At 48.2% G+C, this 26,751-nt stretch overlaps 1 protein-coding gene across 1 annotated transcript in view; it reads left to right on the top strand.

Moving 5' to 3' along the window:
• LOC127324042 (UDP-glycosyltransferase 91D2-like) overlaps positions 1 to 26,114 on the top strand; it is a 36,605-nt gene extending 10,491 nt beyond the window's left edge. The window contains exons 2-3 of the mRNA XM_051352140.2: positions 25,067 to 25,526; positions 25,905 to 26,114. Of these exons, the coding sequence (XP_051208100.2) occupies positions 25,067 to 25,526; positions 25,905 to 26,114 (670 nt within the window). The remainder of the gene's footprint in view (positions 1 to 25,066; positions 25,527 to 25,904) is intronic.
• The last annotated feature ends 637 nt before the right edge of the window (positions 26,115 to 26,751 follow it).

Raw genomic sequence — 26,751 nt, 5'->3', positions numbered from 1 at the left:
ATACAACTTGTAGATACAACCTAAGCAATAAGTATAGAGCTCAAATCTAAGATCATGCCACTCGGGCCCTAGTGACAAGCATTAAGAATAACAAGATTGCAGCAACAATAACTTCACAAACTTTATAGATAGACTAATCATAATGTATCATCCATCGGATCCCAACAAACACAACACCGATTACATCAGATGAATCTCAATCATGTAAGGCAGCTCATGAGACCATTGTATTGAAGTACATGGGGGAGAGTATACCGACATAGCTACTGCTAGAACCCGTAGTCCATGGGGGAACTACTCACGGAGCATGGCGGAGGCGGTGGCGTTGATGGAGATGGCTTCCGGGGGCACTTCCCCGTCCCGGCAGGGTGCCGGGACAGAGACTTCTGTCCCCCGAATTGGAGTTTCGCGATGGCGGCGGCGCCACAGTAACTTTTCTGGAGTTTCGTCAATTGGTACTGCGTTTTTAGGTCGAAAGGGATTTTATAGGCGAAGAGGCGGCGCAGGGGGGCACCTGGGGACGCCACACCCTAGGCCGGCGCGGCCAGGGTCTGGCCCGCGCCGCCATGTGGTGTGGTGGCCCCCTGGCCCCTCTTCGACTCTTCTTCGGTGTTCTGGATGCTTCCGGGAAAAATAGGAGGTTTGGCGTTGATTTCGTCCAATTCCGAGAATATTGCCCGAACAGCCTTTCTGGAACCAAAAACAGCAGAAAACAGGAACTGGCACTGTGGCATCTCGTTAATAGGTTAGTTCCGGAAAATGCATGAAATCATCATAAAGTGCAAGCAAAACATGTAAGTATTGTCATAAAACAAGCATGGAACGACAGAAATTATGGATACGTCGGGGACGTATCATCAAGCCACTCGCGTCCCGCGTGGCAGCCCCTCTGGCCCGGCCCGTTTTTCCTCTCCTGACCCGTTTAGCTTTCCCGCCAAGCCCACGTATTTGAATTCAAATTAATTCATTTAGTCTAAATTCAATACTGATGTCATGTTCAAAATTAAATAGAAAAATAACCACTGAGCCAAAATTGATGAATTAAATATTTCTGGAAAGCTTATGAAAAGATCTAGCCAACCCCACTGGTCTCAACCCTTGATTCATGATAGATCACTTGCAATAAAAATAACAAGGCAGTACCTTTTCAAAATTCTATATTTATTAAAAATCAACCATAAATTATTTTGTGTTGATTCCAACTCTCAAAAATCACATTTCATATTGTCTATTTGAATATGTAAAAATATGACATGGTTGTTTCATATGATCATGGGCTAGAGTAAATAATGGTATGTGGCTATTTCTCGTCCATTTAAAATACTACTTCCTCCATATAGGTTTAACAGGTGTGCACGAAGTTTAAGATAAAGTTTAAACATTAATTTTGTCAACAAAATATAAATTATATATTGTTATCCCTAGAATTTAGCCAAAGCAGGAGGTGGGCCGTGATTGAGATGGGCTTGGAAGATATGCGCATGAAGTGTCTCTAAATCGGCCTTGTACGAGAGTTTGGGCTAGATTGCCCGTGTATCTGTATATTATGGTAGATTAGAATTAAGAGATAGAGTTTAGCTCGTACACGGTTAGGTTTATTCCCGAATTAGAAAGTCCCCGGACTATAAATATGTATCTAGGGTTATTGAGAAAGGAGGACGAACACGTTCACAACAAACACAATCTAGGCGCATCGCCACCCCTTGTTTCGAGGGTTTCTTCCGGGTAAGCATCATGCTGCCTAGATCGCATCTTGCGATCTAGGCAGTATAGGTTTATTCGTTATCTGGTGTTGCTCGTACTGAAGCCTTGTTGATGGCGAGTAACACTACTTATCGTAGATGTTTTGGGGCTTGCATCGTTGTTCTTCTGATATGCTTGCTTAGCTATGCTGCCCCTCGATGTCTAGCCGCCCTTACACCTATCTTAGGTGTAAGGGCGGCATCTTGCTTCGTCTTTATTTAGTAGATTTGATCTGTTATAGTTGCTCCTTGTTCTTCAAGGATTAGTTTGATATCCGTATGGTTAGGCCTTGCAAACGGGTTGAACGATCCGGTAGTGCGTTAGGTATGGTTTGCCGATCCTAGAAGGGATGTTCCGGGAATCGACTCCATGTTGGTTTTTAGGCCTCTTTTAGGGTTAGTTTTCCATCATCTTTCGTATCTGCTAGGCTCAACTACGCGTAGGATGCTCCGGTTATACGGTGAATACCCTAAACTGTCGTAGGTCGATTTAGCTTAATATTGATGAAGCAGAATACCCATGTTATTGCAAGATCTAATATGAACCATGGGTCAATCGGCTCTTTGAGCCGATGAGCAGGGTAACCTGAGAGCCGATCGAGACTCATTTAATGTTTACGTGTCTACCATTCAGGAAACTAATCGAAGCGATCAAACACCTTCCTGACCAGGTATAGGTCAGGTGGTACGCCCTTGCGACCGTCAGGACGTGTGCCAGAGCACTGCGGGCCGTCGCCCGAGGGACCAGGGCCCACCAGCAGTCTTGGGAGCCTCCTGGCTCTTCGAGTTGCTCGTCGCTGCTCGCCGGTGGGTTTTGGCAGGCAACACATTCTGGCACGCCCGGTGGGACAATCTGCAGCAACCACGTCAACATCTGCAGCTGAGATGTCGGACGAACCAGTCAAGTACGAAGATCTGCCTGAAGAGCACAAGAAGAAGTATGATGAGCTTAAGGCTCTCTTCGAAGCCGATCTCATCGGCTCTTTCGAAAAAACCCGTTCACATGGCATGTTCAAAGGATTCACACCCGAAGGCGTGCTCGATGGAGTAGATCTGTCTCTTCCTTCGGAGGAGCGCACCAGAGCCCTGCGCCAGGAAACCAATTATATGGTGGCTCATTCTCTACATCGTCATTCTGAGAGCCTGGTGAACGCTTTCGAGCGTGTTGCGCTTCGTGTGGTTCAGGAAATCATGAAGCATCGGTATTCTCCGTCAGGACCTGCCCTAGGAACTCACCAGGGAGAGGCACCGTTCCACACCAGACCGCAACTACCATTCGCGCTTGCAGCTCCAGAGCCACAGGGTTCACCCGCATACGTCGTCTACAAGGTTGGAGGTGATCCTGGCGATTACCAATTCCTGTATGAGCCGCCTAAAGAGATCCCACATGGGTACGTGTGCACATACGTGTCGGACTGCAATAACTGGGCGCGCACGAACCAGATTACAGCAGGAGGGATTGCTGGAGCAGGAGGGAGTTCTGGAGCAGACGCCGATAAACAGGCGTGGCTAGCTAAATATGCCACCGGAACGAGTCATGAAAGCTCAACCCCTGCAGCTCATACCGTGGATCAAATTAGTACAATCTTGAGAGATCAGTTCGGTATCCTGCCAAAGAGGAGAACAATCGGCTATTCCAAGCCGTATCCCAACGAATATGACCTGATTCCGATGCCGCCCAAATATCGGCTCCCTGAATTCACAAAGTTCAGTGGATCAGAAGGGTCCATCTCAATCGAGCATGTGAGCCGATACTTGGCACAGCTGGGCATGATTTCAGTATCAGACCCGCTACGAGTAAGGTTTTTCGCGCAGTCTCTCACAGGACCAGCTTTTGGGTGGTACACCTCGTTGCCACCAGATTCAGTCCGGACATGGAAGCAACTGGAAGAGCAGTTTCATGTACAATATCACTCAGAAGCTACCGAAGCTGGCATTGCCGATCTGACGCAGGTGCGGCAAAGGCGGGGAGAGACGGTGTCTGAATACATTCAGCGTTTCAAGACTGTCAAGAACCGATGTTATTCGGTTCGTTTAACTGAGAAAGAAGCAGTCGATCTGGCAGTGGTGGGTCTCGCAGCGCCGATCAAAGATCTGGCTTTCCAAGTGGACTAAAATTCACTGCCGCACATGGTCCAGAAACTGACATTGTATGAGCAGCGCCACCCAGAATTGTACCAAGACAAGTTCAAGCGCCCGATAGGCCTGGTCGAGGCAGAAGAAGTGGAAGACTTTGCAGAAGATCAGGAAGTTGTCGTGGTTGAATGGGCTCGGGGGGCAGTACCCGTGTCCTGCAAATGGGTGAAACAACCAGGGCCTGCAAAAGGGTTTGACTTTGATATAAGCAAAACTGAGCAGATTTTCGATTTGCTGCTGAAGGAAAAACAGCTGAAGTTACCCGAAGGCCATAAAATCCCTACGGTGCAAGAGTTGAACGGGAGACCGTACTGCAAATGGCATCACACATTCACCCACGTCACCAACGACTGCAAAGTGTTGCGTCAACAGATTCAAATGGCGATAGAACAAGGCCGATTAATCTTCGGTCAGTTTTCCATGAAAGTGGACATGCAACCGTTTCCTGGCGTCAACATGGTGGAGCTCAACCATTCCACGAAGCGTCAGCCAGGTTTCTCGTTCGAGGTTAACATGGCAGGGCCTGTAGAACGCCATGGCAAGGATAAAGAAGAAAGCGGTCACTCCCGCGGCAAGGATAAGAGGGAGGCCGATCCACGCGACCGGCCCCAATATGATGACAGACGGTACCTCACTGAGGAACAAGTGAGAAACGTGCGGTACCAACGACCGCTCTCCGCGCATCTCCTGAATAAGTATGAGCAGCAGTACGACCGACGTCGGCGGTACGACATGGATGATGAAAGATATCGTCGGTCTGATGGTGACAGCAGGAAATATCGTCGGTATGATAGAAACGACGAAAGATATGAGCACTGCGCTAAGGAGAAGTCAAGAGAGCAGGAAGACGTGGACAGACACTGGGATTGTCCTTTCTTCAAACATTGCTGGGACTCAGGAATGAGCCGATTGCCTACAATCGACAACTGCCCAGAATGTAGATAGCAGAAGAAGGGCGCAAGTGAGGTTTTAGTGTTCAAGCGTCTAGGGCCTCTCCCACCTCAGAGCCGACGAACTGAGCCATCTCGAGAGGAAGACTTCGAGGAGTCAGAGGATGAAGAAGAAGATAGATACCACCGGCCAAGGTGGTGCCCTGATGGACTCAGTCATTCCCAGAAGCGTAGGGTTCAGCGGCTACGTAACTTGGAGGAAGCCGAGGCACAGTACCTGTACACATTGAGGAAAGCACGGCCCGATCTAGCCGTGAAAATTCAGCAAACATTGGAGACGGAGGCGCGGCCACAGAAGAAAGAATGGCGCCCCAAGCAGACAAAAGCCGATGCAAAGGCATCGGCTGATACAAACATGGTGTTCATACTCCCGTCGGAGTTTCATGCTCCAAGAACTGAAGAAGTGCCAGTGGCACAGTTTGACTGCGGTCCACGGCCAGTTATCTTTGAAAAACCACGAGAGAGGAGCTACAGGCACTTGAAGGCCCTGTACCTAAGAGGTTATATCAATGGGCAGCCTGTCAACAAGATGTTGGTCGACACGGGAGCGGTAGTCAATATAATGCCATACTCCATGCTACGGCGTTTGGGACGCTCTAACGAAGATCTGATCAAGACCAACGTCACACTAAGCGATTTCAACGGCCAAGCATCAGAAGCACAAGGCGTTCTGAACGTTGATCTAACCGTGGGCCGAAAAACTATCCCTACGTTGTTCTTCATCGTCGACAGCAAAAGCACTTACGCTGTCCTGCTAGGGAGGGATTGGATTCACGCCAACTGCTGCATTCCATCCACGATGCACCAATGCCTGATACAGTGGGATGGAGATGAAGTGGAGGTCGTTCATGCGGATGACTCGATTGAGATCTCACTAGCTGGCATGAATATTTGGGATGCAGACGATCAAGAGCCGATCTCTGGAATCAGTTTGGACGGCTGTGAGCGCATCGAAGCTTCAAAAAACGGGGTGAGGCTGGTCTTATCCACCGGCCTGACAGAGTAGCGAGACTAAAATCGACGGACGTACGTGGCAAGGCCGATCCCTGCGATCGGCCCCAAAAAATAAAAAGCAATGATCTCATCTCAAGCATGTCACGTAGCCATAGTAGAACACAACATCGAGCTAGCAGGTGGAGCCGATGTTCAGGTGCAGTTCCTAGAACCGGATTACTAGAAAGCCGACACCTTCAATTACTTGAAAGATTCGGCTCGGGGGGCACCTAAACGGGTAAGATATGAGGCCATGAAGTATGTTCCCAGGGGTTGTCAATGGCCAGCATCTCAAGAAATATGTCCCAAGGATGTGGGATGATGGACAGTGAAACATGGGGGGGGGGCTGATACATGAAATCGGCCAATAAAAAAAAATATACAAAGCAACGGGAGGCAAAGTACAGCCGATGCACAGACATCGACTTTAGAATAAAACAGCCGATGTATAGCCATCGACTCAAGAGGTATAAACTGTTACTGACAAGGTATCAACTTGTCAATGCCTATGGATTGTAGGCTAGGGTTTAGTTGGAAGTAGAGGGTAAGTAGATCTCGAAGGTTTCAGCCGAAAAGTACTCGACGATTGTGAAAACTAGGGTTTGTAGACCATGATTCGATTATCTCTTCGTCCCTCGACTCCCCCTTTATATAGGAGGTGGAGCCGAGGGATTCGTGCTATACAAGTTACAGAGTCCGGGATGGTTTCTAACTCATCCCGCCAGATTACAAATAACACTTCCTATTACAACTCTTAACTTTCCTTAATATATCTTGGGCTCCCGAATCTTCTTATTCTTCGAGTAGTGGGCCTTCAGTAAACTCCGGGTACTATCTTCGGCAGGCCCATTTGGGATGCCTATGTCAGTAGCCCCCGAGATTTTGCTTGAATCGTAGAGTCAGGGAAAATCTCCACTGTTTATTTTTACTCGAAAGCTTTAACTTTTTTATATTTCTTCACATAAAATTCTATATTGTACAGGGATACTGGTAGTTGGGGCTAGTTCATCTGACGGATCAGGTACTAGTTAACTGCTCTAGTGGCAATCCGCAAAAACCTACTTCAAGATCACGTCCCTGGACATGATCTCGGGATACTGGTGTAAACTTCGACAGGTGCCGCTTAAGGTCTTACCATTCTGTCGAGTCCCAGTCAAATTTATCGGGTACCTAACGCGTCCGTTAGGATTTTTCTTCGTATCTGTTGATACGGATACAAGTAGCAGAGCGCAGTCTTTGGCGATGCCACGCCCAGCAGAACGGATCTGGGGTCTTACCTTCGCAAATTTGCGGCATTCAGAAATTGATCGCAACTTTGGCGTTCTGAGAATATATTGTCGAGTGCTTTTCCGGCTGTTGGAATGGCACATTTTATCGAGTCAAATATGACTTATATTGCTCTCCCGATGGGAGTATATGTAGAGTTAATTATAACTCGAAATATACTCTCTTGCTTTTCTATCTTTTATTTTTGAACTTCATCGGGTACGCGAACAGCGTTCCCGATGGGAGTAGCCCCCGAGGCTACAGCCAAGAACTTGTGCTTGGTTGTAGGCTCAACATTTTAGTCCACCTTGTCACTATATTGTCATTATATTCCAATATGATCTTCTTTTTATCTCTCGGGTGCGCGAACAGCGCTCCCGATGGGAGTAGCCCCCGAGGCTACAGCCAAGGACTTGTGCTTGGTTGTAGGCTCCCGCAATTTCTATACTGCCATACTCGAAATTTTACTTTTTGTCGAAGTAGCCCCCGAGCATTTGGGCAAAAACTTGTATTTGATCAAAGGCTCCCGAAGTATTCAAATAACTCCTCCTGTCGCCAATCTTCTTTTATTTTCTTATCAGCATGCTTCCCTTAATCAAATTTACTTCATCTCTGTTTAATAGTCCTGATTTTTCTGCCCTGTGGGTCCATTGCTTCTACCACGTTGACACGTCGTGCAAGTGGGGGACACACGTCCTCCGCTTTTCCTGGCGCACGTACGGTAACGCTTATCTCAGTAAAAATACCTTTTTACCCTTTTATCTAGAAGATTTGTTGTCACCACACGATTTCTTCATCCAACGGTGCATTGCTTCACCCGATTCTTATATAAACCTTTCTTCAACCTCCGTTTACTCCCTCGCTTGCGCCGCACATCTGTTCCTCTTCGCAAAAGCTTCCCCTGCGCCCAACTCTCTCTGATCTTCCGCACTCACGAACATTGCTTTGCCCATTGCCGTTGATGCCACCGCGTACGCGACTCACTCGCCATAGCACTCCAGAATCCAAGATGGCCGCCGAAGATCTTGAGTGGGAGAGATCTAAAATCTCCAACCAGGACGTCAACACTCTGAAGAGGCTTGGCCTCATGAAGAAGGAAGACGCCATCCGCTTTCCCAGCGAAGAAAGCTACCCCAACCCTCCAATGGAGTACCGGGTTAGTTTCGTTGATCACCTCATCCGCGGCCTTTCGGCCCCAATTCACGATTTCCTCCGCGGCCTTCTTTTTGTTTACGGGATTCAACTGCACCAGTTGACCCCCAATTCCATCCTTCACATTTCCATTTTTATCACACTTTGCGAATGCTTCCTCGGAATCCCTCCTAATTGGGCTCTGTGGAAACGCATTTTCCGCCTCCGCCGCAATGGCTCCCACAACACCACCTATAACATAGGCGGCGTTGTTATCTGTGTCCGAACTGATGTCGATTACTTCGACGTCAAATTTCCTGATTCTGTTCAAGGATGGCGCAAAAGATGGCTCTATATTCACGAAGAAAGTGCCAACTCTGTGGAACACAACATAATTCCTTTCGACGGAAGTGCCAGAATTCAGCGCCGCCGTTCCTGGGACGCTGAAGCTTCCGAAGAAGAAAGAAAGGCGACAGAAGCTCTTATGTCTCGTATTCATCAGCTTCAAAATACTCGAGGCAAAGAACTATCCGGTGTTCAAATCACTGCTTACTTCCTTAGGATTAGAGTGCAGCCTCTTCAGGCTCGCAAAAATCCCCTTTGGACGTATTCTGGTTTAAACGACGCCAATAGAATCTCCAGTGATCTTTCTGCAAAGGACTTGGAAAAATTGATTCGAAGAGTTTCTCGCCTGGCCAAGAAGGATCCTATTCCCTCCTCTTGTCGCGTGGTACCATACAGCTCCGCCAATCCTCTCCCCGAGGTATGTTGTCTTCTCGAGTTTCTGTCTTGTTCCGAACTTTCCCTGCATCTCATTGTATTGATATCTCCCTAATTTTCCTTTTGTCGCTATTTTTTTGCAGAACCATCCTACTATGGCTTCCCTTCCTACTCTTCCTGAGGATGGAGAAGTCGAAGAAAGGGCCATTGTCACAGATGACAATCAGGAAGCTCCATCTTTTGTGAACGAACCCGTGGATTCTCGAAAATCTGCGGGTAACTCCGAAGATACTTTATCGGCACAATCTCCTCCTCCCGCTGTCTCCCCAAAAGGCAAAAGGAAAAGGAATGATGTCGAAGATTCCGGCACTTCCAAAGCCGAAGAAGTTGATCCTTCACATCAGAAGGCAGCTTACGATCCTTATCTTGGATCCCTCGTCAGCTCGTAAGTCGTCTTTATTTCTTCCTATGTTTGTACTCGAAATATTTATCTTGTCTTGCTTTTTATGCTGCCGATTTTTTGATCAACAGTGATGACGAGGAAGAAGTACCAACTGTTGACGTAGCTCCTCGGACAAGCACGTCATATACTGTACTTGCCTCAGACACGCTAGTTGAAGGAGAAGAATCCTCGCCTCCTCAACAAAACGTCGTCACCACAACTCCACCAGCAAGCCCCCTTGCTCCTTCACCAAAAAGGACAAGGATTGAAACAAATCTTGAACCTGCCCTTCAATTGGGCAGCTCGTCGACTCTGCTCTTAGATGATGTAAGTTTGTCGATATCTATATTTCCGCTATTTTGCTTCTTCGCGCCTTCACTCTCTTTTTCATGCCTATGTTTATCTTGCTGTGTTCTTCTTTAACAGCCCATGATCAAAGAGCTTCTCCGCATCGGATCCCAATTTATTGGGTACCGTGAGTATGCTAGCAGAGCCGAAGGTAACAACTTTTATACTTGCCGTTTTTCCTTGACTTTTTGCTCCTGTTGCTTGTTGCGATTTTTGATCTTTCTTCTCTCTCTTTTTTATATCTCGACAGAGAAACTTGCAGAGGCCAACAAACGTGCCGACGCACTTGCTCAAAAACTTGAGCAAAGTGAGGCGGCTCGTAAGAAAGCCGAACTTGTTGCTAGCAAAGCCAAGGCCGAGGCTGATGAAGCCAAGGCAAAAGCTGCTAGTGTCGAGGAACTGCAGAAAAAACTTGAGGATACTGCATCTGCCTTAAACGAGCACAAAGCTGCATAAGCTTCTCGTGAACAGGGGATTCTCAAGCGTCTGAAAACACAAAGTCGCCGCACTTTCAGTAATATTATTGATTTCTTCTATTTTTATGAGAGCCGTTGTTTCTTATTGTTTGACCAACGCTTTGTTTCCTTGACAGACCAAACAAACCAAGATTTTGATCTCGCGAATCTGTCGATGACCCTCTCCTTGACGCACTTTCCTATCTGGAGCTGCATGGGTCCGAAATTCGTGAAGGCGTGGCAAATGCTAATGCAGGATTGTCGGCGTTGTTCCCCTACTTCTTCCCGAAGAAAGAGGAGCCCTCGACTTTCCTTAACCTTGCCAAGATGTTCAATTCATCAGAAGACCTTGGACTGAAGATGCGCCAAGAAAATATGAAAATTGCCGTCGAAAGCACTGTTGCTTTGGTTGCCGATACCAACAGGCTATTGATTGGATGAAAGTTGGCGACACCGAGCAGATAGAGCAATCAAAATGGAGGTCGCTGATTAAGGCAGCCAAGCCCAACACGAAGAAGATCTTGGCCTATCTCGGGATCAAACCAGCGTCGACTCCTAGCTCATCAAGGCCGGAGGTCTAGTTGCATGCCTCTTTATTTTTCTTTCTATGTTTCTTTTGCTCTTGTCGCCAAAGTAGTCATTTGGCGACACGTACTTCCTTAGCTCCACTGTAATGCCTTTGTAATTATTCCGAGAGATTAATGAAAACTCTATCTTTGCTTGTTGTTTGATGTTGTCTTGTCTAAATTTCAGTTGATATTTGATAACTATACTCCGTCTTCCGCTCCTTCCAATATTTCGCCTTCTTCTTCTCGCTCGAGGAGAGCTTTTGCTGATACTGCACCTGTCGAAGATACCTTGTCGCAAGAACTGGATGAACTTCGACAACAACTTCAGTATGCGAAGAAGCAAACACTTGTGATGATGGAGAAGTCTCATAAGTCATCTGAAGCCGAAAAAATTGCACTTCAGCAAGCTCGCGAGGCCGTGGCTGCTAAGGAAATTGCTGCTTCCGAGGCTGAAAAGGCGACTACTCGAGAAAATTTCATGCTCGAGTTAATGAATGAAGCTCTGCAGATATGTCGGGTATGCTTGTTTCATCCTCCGATATCTTTCATCTTCATGCTATGTCTCTTAAAGGTTTCTACTTCGTTGTTTTGATAGGTTCCTTTATTGATGCTGCTGCCGAGGAAGAGAGGGTAAATACTAGGACGAACCTCCTTGTTAACCTTTCCCTTGACCATGGTTCTCTGTTTTGGGCTACTCCGGAGAGGACCCGCCAAATCGTTAGGTTTCAGGATCGCACCTCTCAAACTCGCGACTTCCTTGACTTCTGTACCAAGACCTTGTCTATGGTTTATAACTCCATGTTTCCTCGGAACATTCAACCAAAAACTCTTCTGAGTTAATGGAGAAATTCAAAGAAGCTCACAGGATCCATGACTTCGTCAAAGCTCAATTGGTAGCTGGCGCCAGATTTGCTCTTATCATGCTTCAGATCTGCCACTCAAATCTTGACCTTACCCAAGTTGTCGCGAAAGTTCATCAGAAGGTAAAACGTCGAAGAGTTGGTGTTGACCGAATTAACACGAAGGTTTCGCCTGTAGCCGAAGAAATGATTGAAGACCTTCTTCGGATGGACGCCGATTTTTTTGCCGATGGTCATTATGCTGGTTTTCTTGGCGCTGCTCCTGAAGAAAACAGAGTTACCCTTGATGACATATTGAATCAAGGCTAGCTATTTTCCCCTTGTAGATAATTCTTCTTTGTGACCCATGACTATGATTATATTGTGAAGCAATCATTATATTTCTATGTTTGTCTAGCCCCCGAGTGTTTTGGTGACTCTTTACTGTATTTGTATATTGCGAGGTTTTGAACCAAGGCATTTATGTATTTATGGCGAATATGAGCCCCCGAGCTTCTTTATTGAGTACTATTTTGTATTTTTATTGACTCACGAGGTATTTTAATACCAAGGCAAGGCTTTTCTTTTTCGATGAACTATATTGAAATTCGTCGGAGCAGAGACTTTAAGCATGTCGATAAAGAAAAGGTTATATTGACACTATCTTTATTATATTGCAGCACCGCGAGTCCGCCTCATTAAAAACCTTTCCCGGCCCCACTCGGTGCCCCGAAAAAGGAAAAGAGTGCGTCTGAAAACTCGCGGGCGTTTCAGTACATTGAAGTTTTACAAGGACTATATTTCAACTCTAGGCGTAGAACCGCCTGAGTTGCGCCACGTTCCAGGGGTTTGGCTCTTCCACCCCTGTCTTCTTGTCCTTTATCCTGTATGCTCCTCCTCCGATTACTTTCGTGACAATGTAAGGGCCAAGCCATGGTGACTCGAGTTTTTCATGACTTTTTTGCGTGAGCCGAAGAACTAGGTCTCCCACCTGAAAAGATCTTGGCCGCAAACATCGACTGTGGTAATTCTTCAAGTCTTGTTGGTATTTGGTTACCCCAGACAGTACTTCATCTCGAGCTTCATCAAGTGCGTCGACATCATCTTCTAGCGCTTTTCTCGACACTTCTTCGTCATATTCGATGACGCGTGGAGAGTTGTGCTCTATCTCGATTGGTATGCTTCTGCTCCATGAACCAAGAAAAACGGAGTTTCCTGTGTTGCTGTGTTTGGTGTTGTTCGGATGCTCCACAATACACTTGGTAGTTCTTCTGGCCAGGTATGTCGAGCTTTTTCCAGTGGTCCTAACAAGCGTTTCTTGATGCCATTGCAGATGATGCCATTGGCTTTCTCGACTTGCCCATTGGTTTGAGGATGTGCAACTGACGCAAAGTGCAACTTGATACCCACCTCTTCGCAATAATCTTTGAATTCGTGGGATGTGAAGTTACTGCCGTTGTCTGTGACGATGCTGTGGGGCACTCCAAATCTGAAGACGAGGCCTTTTATGAATTTTACTGCGGATGCTCCGTCTGGTGAATTTATCGGCTTCACTTCTATCCACTTTGTAAATTTGTCGACAGCTACTAGCATATACTCCTTTCCTTCTGGCCATGATTTGTGTAACTTGCCCACCATATCAAGTCCCCATTGGGCAAAGGGCCATGACAATGGTATTGGTGCTAGCTCTGCTGCTGGAGAGTGAGGTTTTGTGGCAAACCTTTGACACGCGTCGCAAGTTCTTACTATGTCCTTGGCGTCCTCGATTGCTGTCAACCAGTAGAATCCTGCCCGAAAAACTTTGGCTGCAATAGCTCGACTACTTGCGTGGTGGCCACATATTCCTTCGTGTACATCCTTCAGAATTATTCTTCCTTCTTCGGGTGTGACACATCTTTGCAGGACGCCTGAAATACTCCGCTTGTACAAGTCCCCTTTGACTACCGTGAAAGCTTTGGAGCGTCGAATTACTCGCCTTGCCTCAACTGGATCATCGGGTATTTCTTTCCTGAGGATGTACGATATGTACGTCTGCATCCATGGTATCTGTATCATCATGACCAGGTCCTGATCTTCTTCTTCTTCCTCTTGCTTTTCCTTGGTAACCCCCGAGGGTTTCTTCTCCTTCTTTTTTGATTTTGTCGATTTGGTGGATCTCTCTGTTATCTCTTCCCAAAATACACCTGGCGGGACTGCAAGGCATTGCGACCCGATGTTTGCAAGAACGTCGGCTTCGTCGTTGCTCAATCTACTAATATGATTTACTTCGCATCCATCGAACAACTTCTCGAGCTCGTTGTACACCTCCTTGTATGCCATCATGCTATCATTGATTGCGTCACATTGGTTCATAACTTGCTGAGCCACCAATTGTGAGTCGCCAAAGATTTTTAGTCGAGTTGCACCGCAGGCTTTCGCCATCTTCATCCCGTGTATGAGAGCCTCATATTCTGCTTCATTGTTAGATGCGTTAGGGAACGTCATCCGAAGGATGTACTTCAACTTGTCGCCTTCAGGTGATATGAGTACTACTCCTGCGCCAGCCCCTTCTAGTCTTTTGGACCCATCAAAGTTCATGGTCCAGGTTCTCGATAAGTCTGGAGGTCCTGTGTTTTGCAACTCCATCCACTCTGCGATGAAGTCTGGCAAAACTTGCGACTTGATTGCTTTTCTTTTTTCATACGTGATGTCCCGAGGGGAAAGTTCTATTCCCCAAAGGGAGACACGACCCGTAGCTTCTGGATTGTTTAGTATATTTGACAAGGGAGCTTCATTGACCACTATGATCGGGTGTGCCGAAAAATAGTGGCGCAATTTTCGTGCTGTTGTGAACACTCCATATGCTAGCTTTTGGTACTGAGGGTACCTTTGTTTTGAGGGCGACAAAACTTCGCTCACGAAGTATACTGGCCTCTGCACTCCATGGATTTTCCCTTCTTCTTCTCTTTCAACAACTAACACCGTGCTAACCACTTGGGGTGTGGCTGCAATATACAGCAGGAGAGGTTCCTTTTCCTTTGGCGCCACCAAAATTGGTGGTGTCAAAATTGTGCGCTTCAAATCCTCGAAAGCTCTGTCGGCCTCTTCGTTCCATTGGAATTTATCTCCTTGCTTTATCAGAGCGTAAAATGGTAACGCTTTTTCTCCCAGTCTGGCGACGAATCTGCTCAAAGCTGCGACTCGCCCAGTTAGCTGCTGTATCTCTTTCAACTTTGTTGGCTTCCTCATTGTTACTATAGCTTGTATTTTGTCGGGATTTGCTTCAATCCCTCTTGCTGAAACTAGGAACCCCAGAAGTTCTCCTGCTGGGACGCCAAAAGAACACTTCGTCGGGTTCAACTTCAGGCAGAATTTGTCGAGGTTGTCAAAAGTTTCTTTGAGGTCCTCGATCAGCGTTGCCCCCTTTTTTGACGTTATGACGACATCATCGATGTATACTTGCACGTTTTTCCCGATCTGTGTCGCTAAACACTTCTGCATCATCCTCTGATATGTTGCTCCCGCATTTTTTAGACCAAAGGGCATTGTCTTGTAGAGAACACGCCGTAAGGTGTAATAAACGCTGTTTTGGCTTCATCATCTTCTTTTAATCTGATCTGGTTATAACCAGAGTATGCATCCAAAAAGGAAAGACGTTCACAGCCTGCCGTGGAGTCGATGATTTGATCGATCCTTGGGAGGGGAAAGTGATCCTTAGGACAATGTTTATTGAGACACGTAAAGTCGACGCACATGCGAAGGACTGTCGTGTGTTTCTTCGGCACCATCACTGGGTTAGTAACCCATGTGGCTTCTATAGATATCTCTTTGATAAAACCAGCCTCCTCAAGTCGATTTATTTCTGATAGCATGGCTTTGCGGTTTGGTTCCGAAAAACGCCGCAAAGGTTGTTTGATTGGTCTCGCTACTGGATCCAAGTTTAGGTGGTGCTCGGCAAGTTCCTGGTACTCCTGGCATGTCAGCTGGACACCATGCGAAGATTTTCCAGTTCTCACGGAGGAACTTGACGAGCGCGCTTTCCTATGCGATATCCATGTCGTTTGCAATAGATGTCGTCTTTTTTGGGTCTGTCGGGTGAATCTGCACCTCTTTTGAATTTTTCTCGGTATTGAAAGTTGATTCTTTGTTTGGCCTTCCAACGTCTGGCAGTACGTCGTAATCAGTCATACTTTTTGACGCCAAGTACTCAGCTTGCATCCCGAAAGTTTCTGACAGCCGGTGAAAGTCCTTATCGCACTTATCGGATAAGGCAAAGCTTCCTTTGACTGTGATTGGTCCCTTTGGTCCAGGCAACCTCCACAGCAGGTATGTATAGTGTGGTACCGCCATAAACCTAGCATATGCTGGTCGTCCCAACAGAGCGTGGTATTGCGACGGAAAATCCACGACTTCAAATTCGAGCCTCTCGATTCTATAATTTTCTCGGGTCCCAAACTGAACGTCAAGATTGATCTTCCCCAATGGATAACTTGGTTTCTCCGGTGTGATGCCGTGGAACCTTGTGTCTGTTGGTTTCAAATTTGCTAAGGATATGTTCATCTTCCTCAATGTATCTGCATACATAAGGTTTAGGCTGCTGCCGCCGTCTATGAACACTCGAGAGACATCAAATCCCGCGATAACTGCTGGCAGAATAAGTGCTGACTGCCCTGGTCGAGGAACTTGCTGCGGATGATCTGCTATGGTGAAGCCAATATCTTGTCCTGACCAATTAAGATACTCAACTGTTGGTGGAGGCATTTTTTCTGCCATAAACACCTGTCGTGAGATTACTTTCTGAGCTCTATTGGACGGCCTTCCCTTCTGAATCATCGACACCGCTCCGTTGGAGTTAGGATCAACATAAGGTGGTGGTGTAGGTGCTGCCGCTATTCTGAGCTGATGCCGATTGTCGTCTGTAATCGCGGGAGGAGGCGGCAAGTGAATCTCGCTTCTGGGTTCCCGAGGATTTCTCTGTGTTGCTCGCGCGTTAGCGTTTTCTGCATACCGCAACATTGCCTGAAAATTTCGACAGTCTTTCTGCAGGTGCCCTGATTGTCTTTTACCGTTGCTATCGAGCAAAAAGTGCATCTGACACGGTCCATTCATCATCTCTTCAGGGGACACAAAAGGCCTTGGGAATCTAGGCCCGCTATTTTGCCTGTTGCGTGAATCATCCCTGTTATCACCTCGCTGCTCATTGCTTCTCTGATAATCATCTCTGTTGCTTCCTCCTGTGTTTGCCCGAAAGCCTGCCGAAATTTGCCCTGGAGCGTCATAGTTCGGATATCGCCGAGGAAATCGTCGCCTTGGTTGATAGTTTCGACCGCGGTCCTCCTCTCGGTGACTGTGCCGTTTGTTGTGGACAGCATCTTCTCCATCTGCCCATCTGTTTGCTATCTCCATTAACGCGGATACTGTCTTTGGATTGGTCCTTCCCAAGTCCTCGACAAAATCTCCACGCCTAATTCCTGCGACAAACGCATCTATTGCTCTCTCGTCAGATATATTTTCTGCCGAGTTTTTGATGATATTCCACCTTTGGATATACTTTCTCATTGGCTCGTCTGGCTTTTGTCGACATGCTCTCAACTCCTCTAACGACGCAGGTTTTTTGCACGTGGATCTGAAGTTCTTGACGAACACATCCTCGAAACTTTCCCAGCTGTCGATGGATCCTGGAGTGAGTTTCTTTATCCAAGATCGTGCGGCTCCACTCAAATGCACCTGGATGCTTTGCATAGCTGTTGCCCTGGTTCCTCCTGTGAGCTTCACCGTCTCCAGATAGTCGACTAGCCAATCCTCTGGATCTTGAAGGCCGTCGAACTTTTTGAAATTATCGGGTAACTTGAATCCTGAGGGGACTCGAGTTTTTCGGACTCTCCTCGTGAAGCATGGTAAGCCGCACATATCTTCGTCGTTAAGCTACGGAGATTGCCGATGATCCCTTCGCTTTGCCGCGCTCTGTCGACCCTTGCTTGTGCTTCTTTGTGTCTCTTGCTCCACTTGGTCCTTCAAAGCTGCCGCTGTTGCTGCTGCAGGTCGTGGACTATTTTGCCTTGCCGCTCCTTCGGGAGGCGTTGATACAAACGCTGTCCCCATAGCTCCAACTCCTGCTACCGCCATATTGTACAATGTTTCCCTTGGATCACCTGGAGGTGGTTTAGATGCAAGGATAAAAGCATGTGTCGCCATATACCCAGCTTCTGGTGTCTTAGGGATGATGTTTCCTCTTGTGTCTATCGACATGAAGGACATGTCGAGGTTTTGGACCAAGTGTTCTCTTTCTGCTTCGGGTATGTGTTGCAGCCTTGATCTTGCTCTGTTCCGCGCCTCCCTGTGGCTATCACCCGAAGTTCTAGATTGTCGACTTAGATCTGCCCTTCTCCTGCTGGATGCAGAAGCTACCTCCTTTCTCCTGTTCAACTCAGCTGTCTGTTTTTCCAATTCCCTGGCAGCTCGTGCGAGCCTATATTGATATGCTTGTAATTCCTCTGGTGTGGCCGTGGTAGCCATTGGTTCTGTACCGTTCATAGCTCTCGCGGCTCTGTCCCACGCTGCTTGTGAAAGTTGAACTCTATCTCGCGGCTCTGGCCCGACGTATTTGTTGCCCAGGCCTTGTCGCAGATTGGAGGGATCGACGTATGGATTTCCCAGATCGTCGAAAGCCTCAGATGTTTCCTCTTGATCTTCAATGGCATAAATCTGATGATACTTTGTACTCAGATCAATATTGGGTTTGGTGACATCATCGTTGAGATTGATGAAGACCTTGCCCACTGTGATAGATTTGTCGATGAAGTCATAACTGTCGACATCGCTTGAGCCATCGCTTATATATGAGTCCGCAGATGACTCAAACGACATGTCGTTGAAGATCTTGGCGAGTTTCTCTCTTGCTCTGGTGCTGACGTAGCGTGTCGCCGAAGTTTCTTCTTCTCCTGACTCGTTTGACGATGCATAGCTTGAAAAATCGGAATCGACCGCCGACGATCCCGATGAATTCAGAATTTCGACACGATACGATCCCTCCTTCTCGACGTGAAAGTGAAACCTTCCAAACGTCATCTCCATGGGCTCCGCCAGATACGCATATGCATCCAAACGGGAGGGTGGGTGAGGAACAAAATCGACAAGACCAGCAGCGATCTGTTTACCTCGATCCATTGTGTTGCTTGCGGTTGACGATGTCGAAGATCTTGAACGTGCCATCGAGATCAGATCCTTACGCCTCTAGTTCCCACAGACGGCGCCAATTGACAAGGTATCAACTTGTCAATGCCTATGGATTGTAGGCTAGGGTTTAGTTGGAAGTAGAGGGTAAGTAGATCTCGAAGGTTTCAGCCGAAAAGTACTCGACGATTGTGAAAACTAGGGTTTGTAGACCATGATTCGATTATCTCTTCGTCCCTCGACTCCCCCTTTATATAGGAGGTGGAGCCGAGGGATTCGTGCTATACAAGTTACAGAGTCCGGGACGGTTTCTAACTCATCCCGCCAGATTACAAATAACACTTCCTATTACAACTCTTAACTTTCCTTAATATATCTTGGGCTCCCGAATCTTCTTATTCTTCGAGTAGTGGGCCTTCAGTAAACTCCGGGTACTATCTTCGGCAGGCCCATTTGGGATGCCTATGTCAGTTACAAGCAAAGGTACAAGCTCAATTGAGCAGTTATCAGGGTACATAGAGAAGCTCGATCTACTGAAGGAATGCCTCAAGAGCATGGAGGGCGTCAGCACGAACACGATCCACCTCGGCGATCTCGGCCTCATCATCTTCGTCCTTGCCTGTCACCAGCTGCTTGTTCAGGGCACGTATTTCGGCCAGATCAGTCTTCAGTTCAGCTTTGAGGCCTTCTGCTTCCTCGTGGGAGTGGGCAATTAGGGCTTCCTTATCTTGGATGAGCTGTTTGGTTGCCCGGACCCTCTCTTCAAGGTCCTCCAACTCCTTTCGCAAGGTCTCAAGTTCAGCAGTACTGACAGAGGTGTCAGTTTTGGCATCCAGAGCTGCCTTCTTCTCATTAAGCCGCTGACATTTGTCTGCAATATCGGCTTTCAACAGAAGCTGGGCATGGCGTAGACCGATTCTCTGACGAGCCGATTTCACCCTTGACCTGTAGGCAGACAGAGTCACAGCTGGCCAGAGTTTCACCTGCAACGTCACCGGGAGATGAGGCTGGACGTCTTCAAGGATGATCTTCACTTCTTCAGGGTTTTCAACCAATGTCTCAATTGAGGAGGAGAGCAGGGCCTTGAGATGCTGGAGTTGACCATGTGTAGCGCTGGGTCCTGGCTCTTCACTGGCTTTAGATGCAGCTGGTTCGATGGATTCAGGGTCGAACGTTAGTAAGCTTGAGAGGTCATGACCCTGACAAACAACAAGAACAATGTCAGTATACAGCGAAAGAGAAAGGTAGAGCTAAGGAAAGGGAGTGTACCTCTCCTAAGACCAGAGGAACAGCCGATGAAGAGGTGATCGGCTCTTGTGTTTCTGCTATGGGCTTGGCCAAGGTGGCAACCTTGTCAGCTACACTGTCAGGAGTTGCTAGGTCCAGGGTGGCGGATGGCATCAGTACTTCCTCGACCTCCCCACTAGAGGTGTCATCAGTCTGCAAAGGAAGTGGTTAGCCGATGAGAACAGCAACAGGTTAGCATGAAATATGAGCCAAGGAGAGTATGGAGGGTAATTCCATTCAAAACCTCCTGGTTCAATGAAGAGGTTTGCGGTTGCTTGCGAGCTCTTTTGATGCATCGGCTCTTTGTGCGTAATCCACCCGGCCCTGCTTTGATGGGAGCTTGGGAAGCAGCAGGTTCAGGAGCTGACCTTTTCTTGGAAGCCGACGGTGGCAAGTCTGGCTGGCTCTGCGTGGGGATTTTCCCAGAGTTGCCCGAGCTCGAGTCCCTTTGACTGGACTGTGTCTCCTCGCTGGAGTTTTCTTCGGTAGAGGCCTGTAAAAGAAATATGAGCATGTTGCAGAAGCCTAGAAGGATAGATGAAACCAGCCAAGGCATGGATCAGCTTACGTGCAAACTTTCTTGGGCTAGAGTAGGGTCTTGGCGCTTCAAGGTCTTCCTGGCAGCTACTTTCCTCACTGCTGTTCTCGCCTTAGCTGAGGCTCGGGGGGCAGCTGGCCTAGAAGATACTCTGCTCTTGGAAGCCGATTTTGGTGAAATCGGCTGGCTCTGCATCACGACCTTTTTCAAAGGTGGTGAGTTTTTGCAGAAGAGGACCACCGGAGCTGGTGGGAGGAATTTGAAAGGGGAGCCGTCATCATGTACAGGTTCTGGACCGTCTTGTTGCAGCAAGAAGACAGAGCAGGATTATAAAAGGAAAGAAATCATTGTGAGCCACTTCAAGAAAATTTGTGAGTAGTGGTACCTGTTCTGCAGGGACGTCATATTCAGCATCAAGTTGTTTCAGCAACGGTCCTAGAGCTCTCCTGAAGGCATGAGTCTTCCACATTGGCCACCAAGTCTCAAAACCATTGGTTGATGAGGTAAAAGAGAGGTTGTGAGGAATTGGGATGGTTAGAGTGTCAAAGAAAGAGTAACACCTCTGACCCGTGAGGACATCGGGCAGATCAACTCTGCTCTCTGTTAAGTGGTGGAGGAAGAAATGGGGAGACACCTGCCCAAGACCAAATTGCCGGGCTGCTACGACCGGCTGATAAGACTCATAACCAGGTTTGATGATCCTGTTTGAGGTGCTCATGCCAACTGGAAGGAAGCAGGGACGGATCATGATGGAATACAATTGCCGAGTGCTAGCGTCATCGGCAAAGCTGTCTAGCCTGAAGGAGGCTGGATTTTCGAAATTTTCAGACTCTGTATAAGGAAAGAAGAGAGGATTGTCCAGGCCTTGGTAGAAAATTCTGAACCACTCCGATGCTTCCTTGAGGGTCAGTCTACTACCTGGAAGGCTATATAGAGCTTGGCCGTAGTTAGTGCACCGGATTGGCTTCCCGTTAATATCTGGAAAGGTGCAAGTGGCCAAAGGTGGAAAGTTTGGGACATGGTGCTGGAAATACAGCTGAGCCCATAGTTGAATAAACCACCAGGGACCTCCTGTTTTGACTGTCTTTTGGGAAAACAGTTTGACAGACATTAATTGGAGATATCGATAGACCTCTCCAAGGAACAGTTTGCCAATGCCAAGTTGGGTGCCTCTGGCAAGTTCATAGGCCAAGGAAAGATAATTCTTGGTTGGAGCAAGTGAAGGGCCACAGAATATGAAATGTTCCAACCAGAAATTCAGGAAGGCCGTGTGTTCTTTCTCTGTTACGGGGCCTTTGTTTTTCATGTGGCGTTGAAGGTAAGCGCCCCAGTTTGTGCACTCTGTTTTGGAAGAGAGTGTGAAAGGAACCTTTGGCAGCATAAAAGCAGAAGGGCTTGGGGATGCAATGTCTAGACCAGTGATCATGGCCACGTCTAGAAGGGTTGGTGTCATGGGGCCATGGCCAAACATGAAGCAATTCAAAGCATCAGACCAAAAGTAGCCGATGGTTTTCAGAAGGTTTTCATGTTTCTCGAGTGGAGACAGTGATAAAGCTAAAGCATCGGCTATTCCTGTGGTTTCCCAGGTGGCTTGGTGAGTTTTGGATATCCTATTGTACCATGAAACCCAATCTTCAGGAGGATTAGGCCAGGCTCGTAAGCAGTCGGCCCAGGAAGTTAGATCTAAATTCTGGTTCACGAAGGGAATTCTATTGGCCTCGCATGAAATCAAATGGGCAGGACTCTCGGTAGAACGAGGGCCAAGACAAAGAGAATTTGGAAGAGAAGGGTGCGGCAGTAGAATGTCTGATACCTAAAAATTAATGATGGAACGAGACATTAATTCAGATGTTTGCTGTTAATTCTAACATTGTGCTCGGATAGCGAGGAGCGGTTGAGGATTACCTTCAGGCCAGAGACCGCAGTGTTGGCGTTGGATGATTCCGCCATTGGATTCGCTGTGGAGTTGAGTCTGCGCGATCGAGATCTGAGAGTCGCGTGGCTGTAAGTTGGGTCTGTTCGAGCGGTGATTTGGGGATCTGAGTTTACTCTTTCGGATAAGGTTTGCAGGTTACCGTTTGAATAGGCAACTGATTTGGCCTTACTCGCGTTTTGTGGTGAAGGCCGATGTGCTGCCATCAGCTGTTTGCGTGTTGACTTGCTTTGACAATCGGCAAAATTGATATGAAAGCGAAAGTGACATAGAAACATTTTCTTCATTAATAAAGAGGATTTTTACAGAGAAGAGCCGATTGCTCAAGACAAGAAGAACAAAAGAAGAGCCGATGGCTACTACTAGTCCTATGCTAGTAGTCCTAGTCTAAGGGCCGTCGCTGCCCTCGTCGTCGCCGTCGTGGCTCCCGTCGGCGCTGCTACCGGCGAGCTCCTCGTCGCTGCTGCCGTAGCCCTCGGCATGGGCCTTCCTCCTCGTCGTCGTTGTCGTCGGCGTCGGCGTCCGACCCGGCGCGGAAGCGCTTCGCCGGTGGCTCGTCGGAGGAGGTGTCACTCTCCTCTTCCTCCTCCTCGACGGAGGAGGTGAAGTCGTCCCAGGAGAAGGAGTCATCCTCGCTCTCCGCCTCCAGCTCCCCATCGACGAGGAACTGGAGGTCGTCTTCTCCGTCGGTCAAGGACTTGTCATCCTCGGACCAGACGGAGGAATCGTGATCCTCCTTGTCCCACGTCGTTGGGGCGAGGATGTCGTGCGCCGCCAATGAGCCCCACTCCGGCGTCGGCTCACGAGAAGAAGAGGATAGGGAGGAAAGATCCGATGAGGTAGAGGAGGAGGAGGAATCCATGGTGCGAAGGAGGGTTTTCTGATGGCTAATGCGAGGCAGGGGATGAAGAAGCGAACTGCTCGATGCGGTTAAATAAAGGGGATGTAGTGGAGATTTAATGCTACGGCGGTTTCCGAGGACATGGTGCCAAAACTGTCAAATCGTGCAGAGAAGTTGAGAAGGCAAGGCATCATGATGAAAGGATACTGTGACGGTTCTGCTCTGCCACGACGTGACCCTACGAAGGAAAAACAGAGTGGTTTTGAAATTATCATTACCAAAACCAGGGGGGCATGTGTTATCCCCAGAATTTAGCAAGAGCAGGAGGTGGGCCGTGATTGAGATGGGCTTGGAAGATATGCGCATGAAGTGTCTCTAAATCGGCCTTGTACGAGAGTTTGGGCTAGATTGCCCGTGTATCTGTATATTATGGTAGATTAGAATTAAGAGATAGAGTTTAGCTCGTACACGGTTAGGTTTATTCCCGAATTAGAAAGTCCCCGGACTATAAATATGTATCTAGGGTTATTGAGAAAGGAGGACGACCACGTTCACAACAAACACAATCTAGGCGCATCGCCACCCCTTGTTTCGAGGGTTTCTTCCGGGTAAGCATCATGCTGCCTAGATCGCATCTTGCGATCTAGGCAGTATAGGTTTATTCGTTATCTGGTGTTGCTCGTACTGAAGCCTTGTTGATGGCGAGTAACACTACTTATCGTAGATGTTTTGGGGCTTGCATCGTTGTTCTTCTGATATGCTTGCTTAGCTATGCTGCCCCTCGATGTCTAGCCGCCCTTACACCTATCTTAGGTGTAAGGGCGGCATCTTGCTTCGTCTTTATTTAGTAGATTTGATCTGTTATAGTTGCTCCTTGTTCTTCAAGGATTAGTTTGATATCCGTATGGTTAGGCCTTGCAAACGGGTTGAACGATCCGGTAGTGCGTTAGGTATGGTTTGCCGATCCTAGAAGGGATGTTCCGGGAATCGACTCCATGTTGGTTTTTAGGCCTCTTTTAGGGTTAGTTTTCCATCATCTTTCGTATCTGCTAGGCTCAACTACGCGTAGGATGTTCCGGTTATACGGTGAATACCCTAAACTGTCGTAGATCGATTTAGCTTAATATTGATGAAGCAGAATACCCATATTATTGCAAGATCTAATATGAACCATGGGTCAATCGGCTCTTTGAGCCGATGAGCAGGGTAACCTGAGAGCCGATCGAGGCTCATTTAATGTTTACGTGTCTATCATGCAGAAACTAATCGAAGCGATCCAACACCTCCCTGACCAGGTATAGGTCAGGTGGCACGCCCTTGCGACCGTCAGGACGTGTGCCGAGCATCAAGGGGCCGTCGCCCGAGGGACCAGGGCCCACTAGCAGTCTTGGGAGCCTCCGGCTCTTCGTGTTGCTCGCCGCTGCTCGTCGGTGGGTTTTGGCAGGCAACAATATCTATAAAATTTATACCATTAGATTCATATTCAAATAAGATTTCCAATGATATAATTTTTATGACATATTTTCTATATTTTATTAACTAATTAATGGTCAAAGTGTTTTCTTGAATTACATGCTAAACCGATAGAGGAAGTAGAATCATATCTAACACTTCCCTCGATGTTATTAGTAGAATAACATCTGGAGTCGCCGGTGAAGATTCCATCAAATTGGAAGCGTCCGCCTGCCACCTCGAATTCTTTATACTGCTCCAAATAAAGCCAGGCAACGTGCAGCTCCCGGTCAGACACGACACACGAAGCGTCCGCGGCGCCGGCGAGGACACCGCCGTGCGCTGTTGGCTCGATCTCAGCAGCCGGCCAAATCGGTCGTCTACATCGCGCTGGGGAGCGAAGTGCCGCTGTGCGCGGCGCAGGTGCACGAGCTGGCGCTCGGGCTGGAGCTCGCCGGGACACGCTTCCTCTGGGCTCTGCGCAGGCCCCATGGCGTAGCTGACGCCGACGTCCTCCCGCCAGGATTCGAGGAACGCACGCGCGGCCGCGGGCTAGTGGTCACCGGCTGGGCCCCGCAGATGAGCATCCTGGCGCACGGCGCCGTGGCCGCGTTCCTCACGCACTGCGGCTGCAGCTCCATTATCGAGGGGCTCTTGTTCGGCCACCCTCTCGTCATGCTGCCCATGCTCGGCGACCAAGGGCCCAACGCGCGGCTAAGAGCATCCCCACTCGTTGGCGCTCCCCACGCCCAAATCCGACGAATTTTTCGTTCGGATTGGAGGAAGATTTGGCGTGGGGAGGAGTAGTTTCCCAGTCGTGTGCTCCCCAAGCGGCGTTTCTCGGGGAAAAAGAGGATGGCTCGGGGAATCCGGACGAAAGAGGAGACACGTGGGCGTGGGCGGTTGGTTTAGCTTCGTCCGGAGTCCCCGAGCGCGCCCCGGGGGGCCGGGGATGGCGTGGGCTCGCCGGATGGATGAAGGGTCAAATCCGGACGAAAACGAGGAACCGGGGGCGCGACTGGGCCGAATTTCGCCGTCCGGATGGAAAAAACGTCGCTCGGGGGCCTCGTCGGGGGGACGAGTGGAGATGCTCTAATGGAGGCGCGAAAGGTCGGAGTGCAGGTCCCAAGAAATGAAGATGATGGATCGTTCAGCAGGGAAGATGTCGCGGGGGCGGTACGGGCCGTCCTTGTGGACGAAGAAACGAGGAAGATCTTCGTGGCCAACGCCAAAAGGATGGAGGAGATCGTGGCCGACAGCGAATGCCATGAGAAGTACATCGACGATTTTATTCAGAAACTTAGATCTTATCAGGCGTGAGGCGTTATTCAATTTTGAACGAGAAGATACCATCGAAATTGGGATTAGAAGACTTAGACGTTGAGCAACTTCACATATCTATTCCAAATAATAAAGATAGTAATGTCAATTTTCATCCATGTTGGGTAGAATTAATATCCCAGCAAAATATACAGCCACTTGCCCATCGAGCGGCCCACCAGGAACAAAATCAGCTTGGCCCTGGCCATGGCCTAGGAGCATCTCCAATCGCGTCCTCCAAACGGAGTCCGATAAAAACGCCGGATCGCATGATTGAGAAACATCCTCCAAACAGGGTCCGATAAAAGTGCCGGATCGCACAATGAGAAATATCATAGTCATGTGATGCCGTGTTTGGGGTCACTACTGGAGACATGCCCTTCTGTCCCGGCCCGTAAGGAGCTTTAGTCCCAGTTGGCCAATTAGAACTAACCAGGTGGATAAAGGTCGAACGTTTAGTCCCGGCCCGATTACCCCGGGACCAATGGCCTTCCACGTGAGCGCCATGGAGCGTGCTGGGGGCACTCCCTTTAGTAGGAAGGAATGGAGCTAGATCTTTACTCTGGAACGAAGTGTGAAAGTAGTATGTGATACTAGTCACCAAAGAGCCAATATTATGAGCCGAACGTTACTTTAG

The sequence above is a fragment of the Lolium perenne genome, chromosome 7 (genome assembly GCF_019359855.2).
Source record: "Lolium perenne isolate Kyuss_39 chromosome 7, Kyuss_2.0, whole genome shotgun sequence".
Lineage (NCBI taxonomy): Eukaryota > Viridiplantae > Streptophyta > Magnoliopsida > Poales > Poaceae > Lolium > Lolium perenne.
The sequence above is the reverse complement of the archived record's forward strand: the minus strand, read 5'-3'. Positions and strand labels throughout refer to the sequence as shown.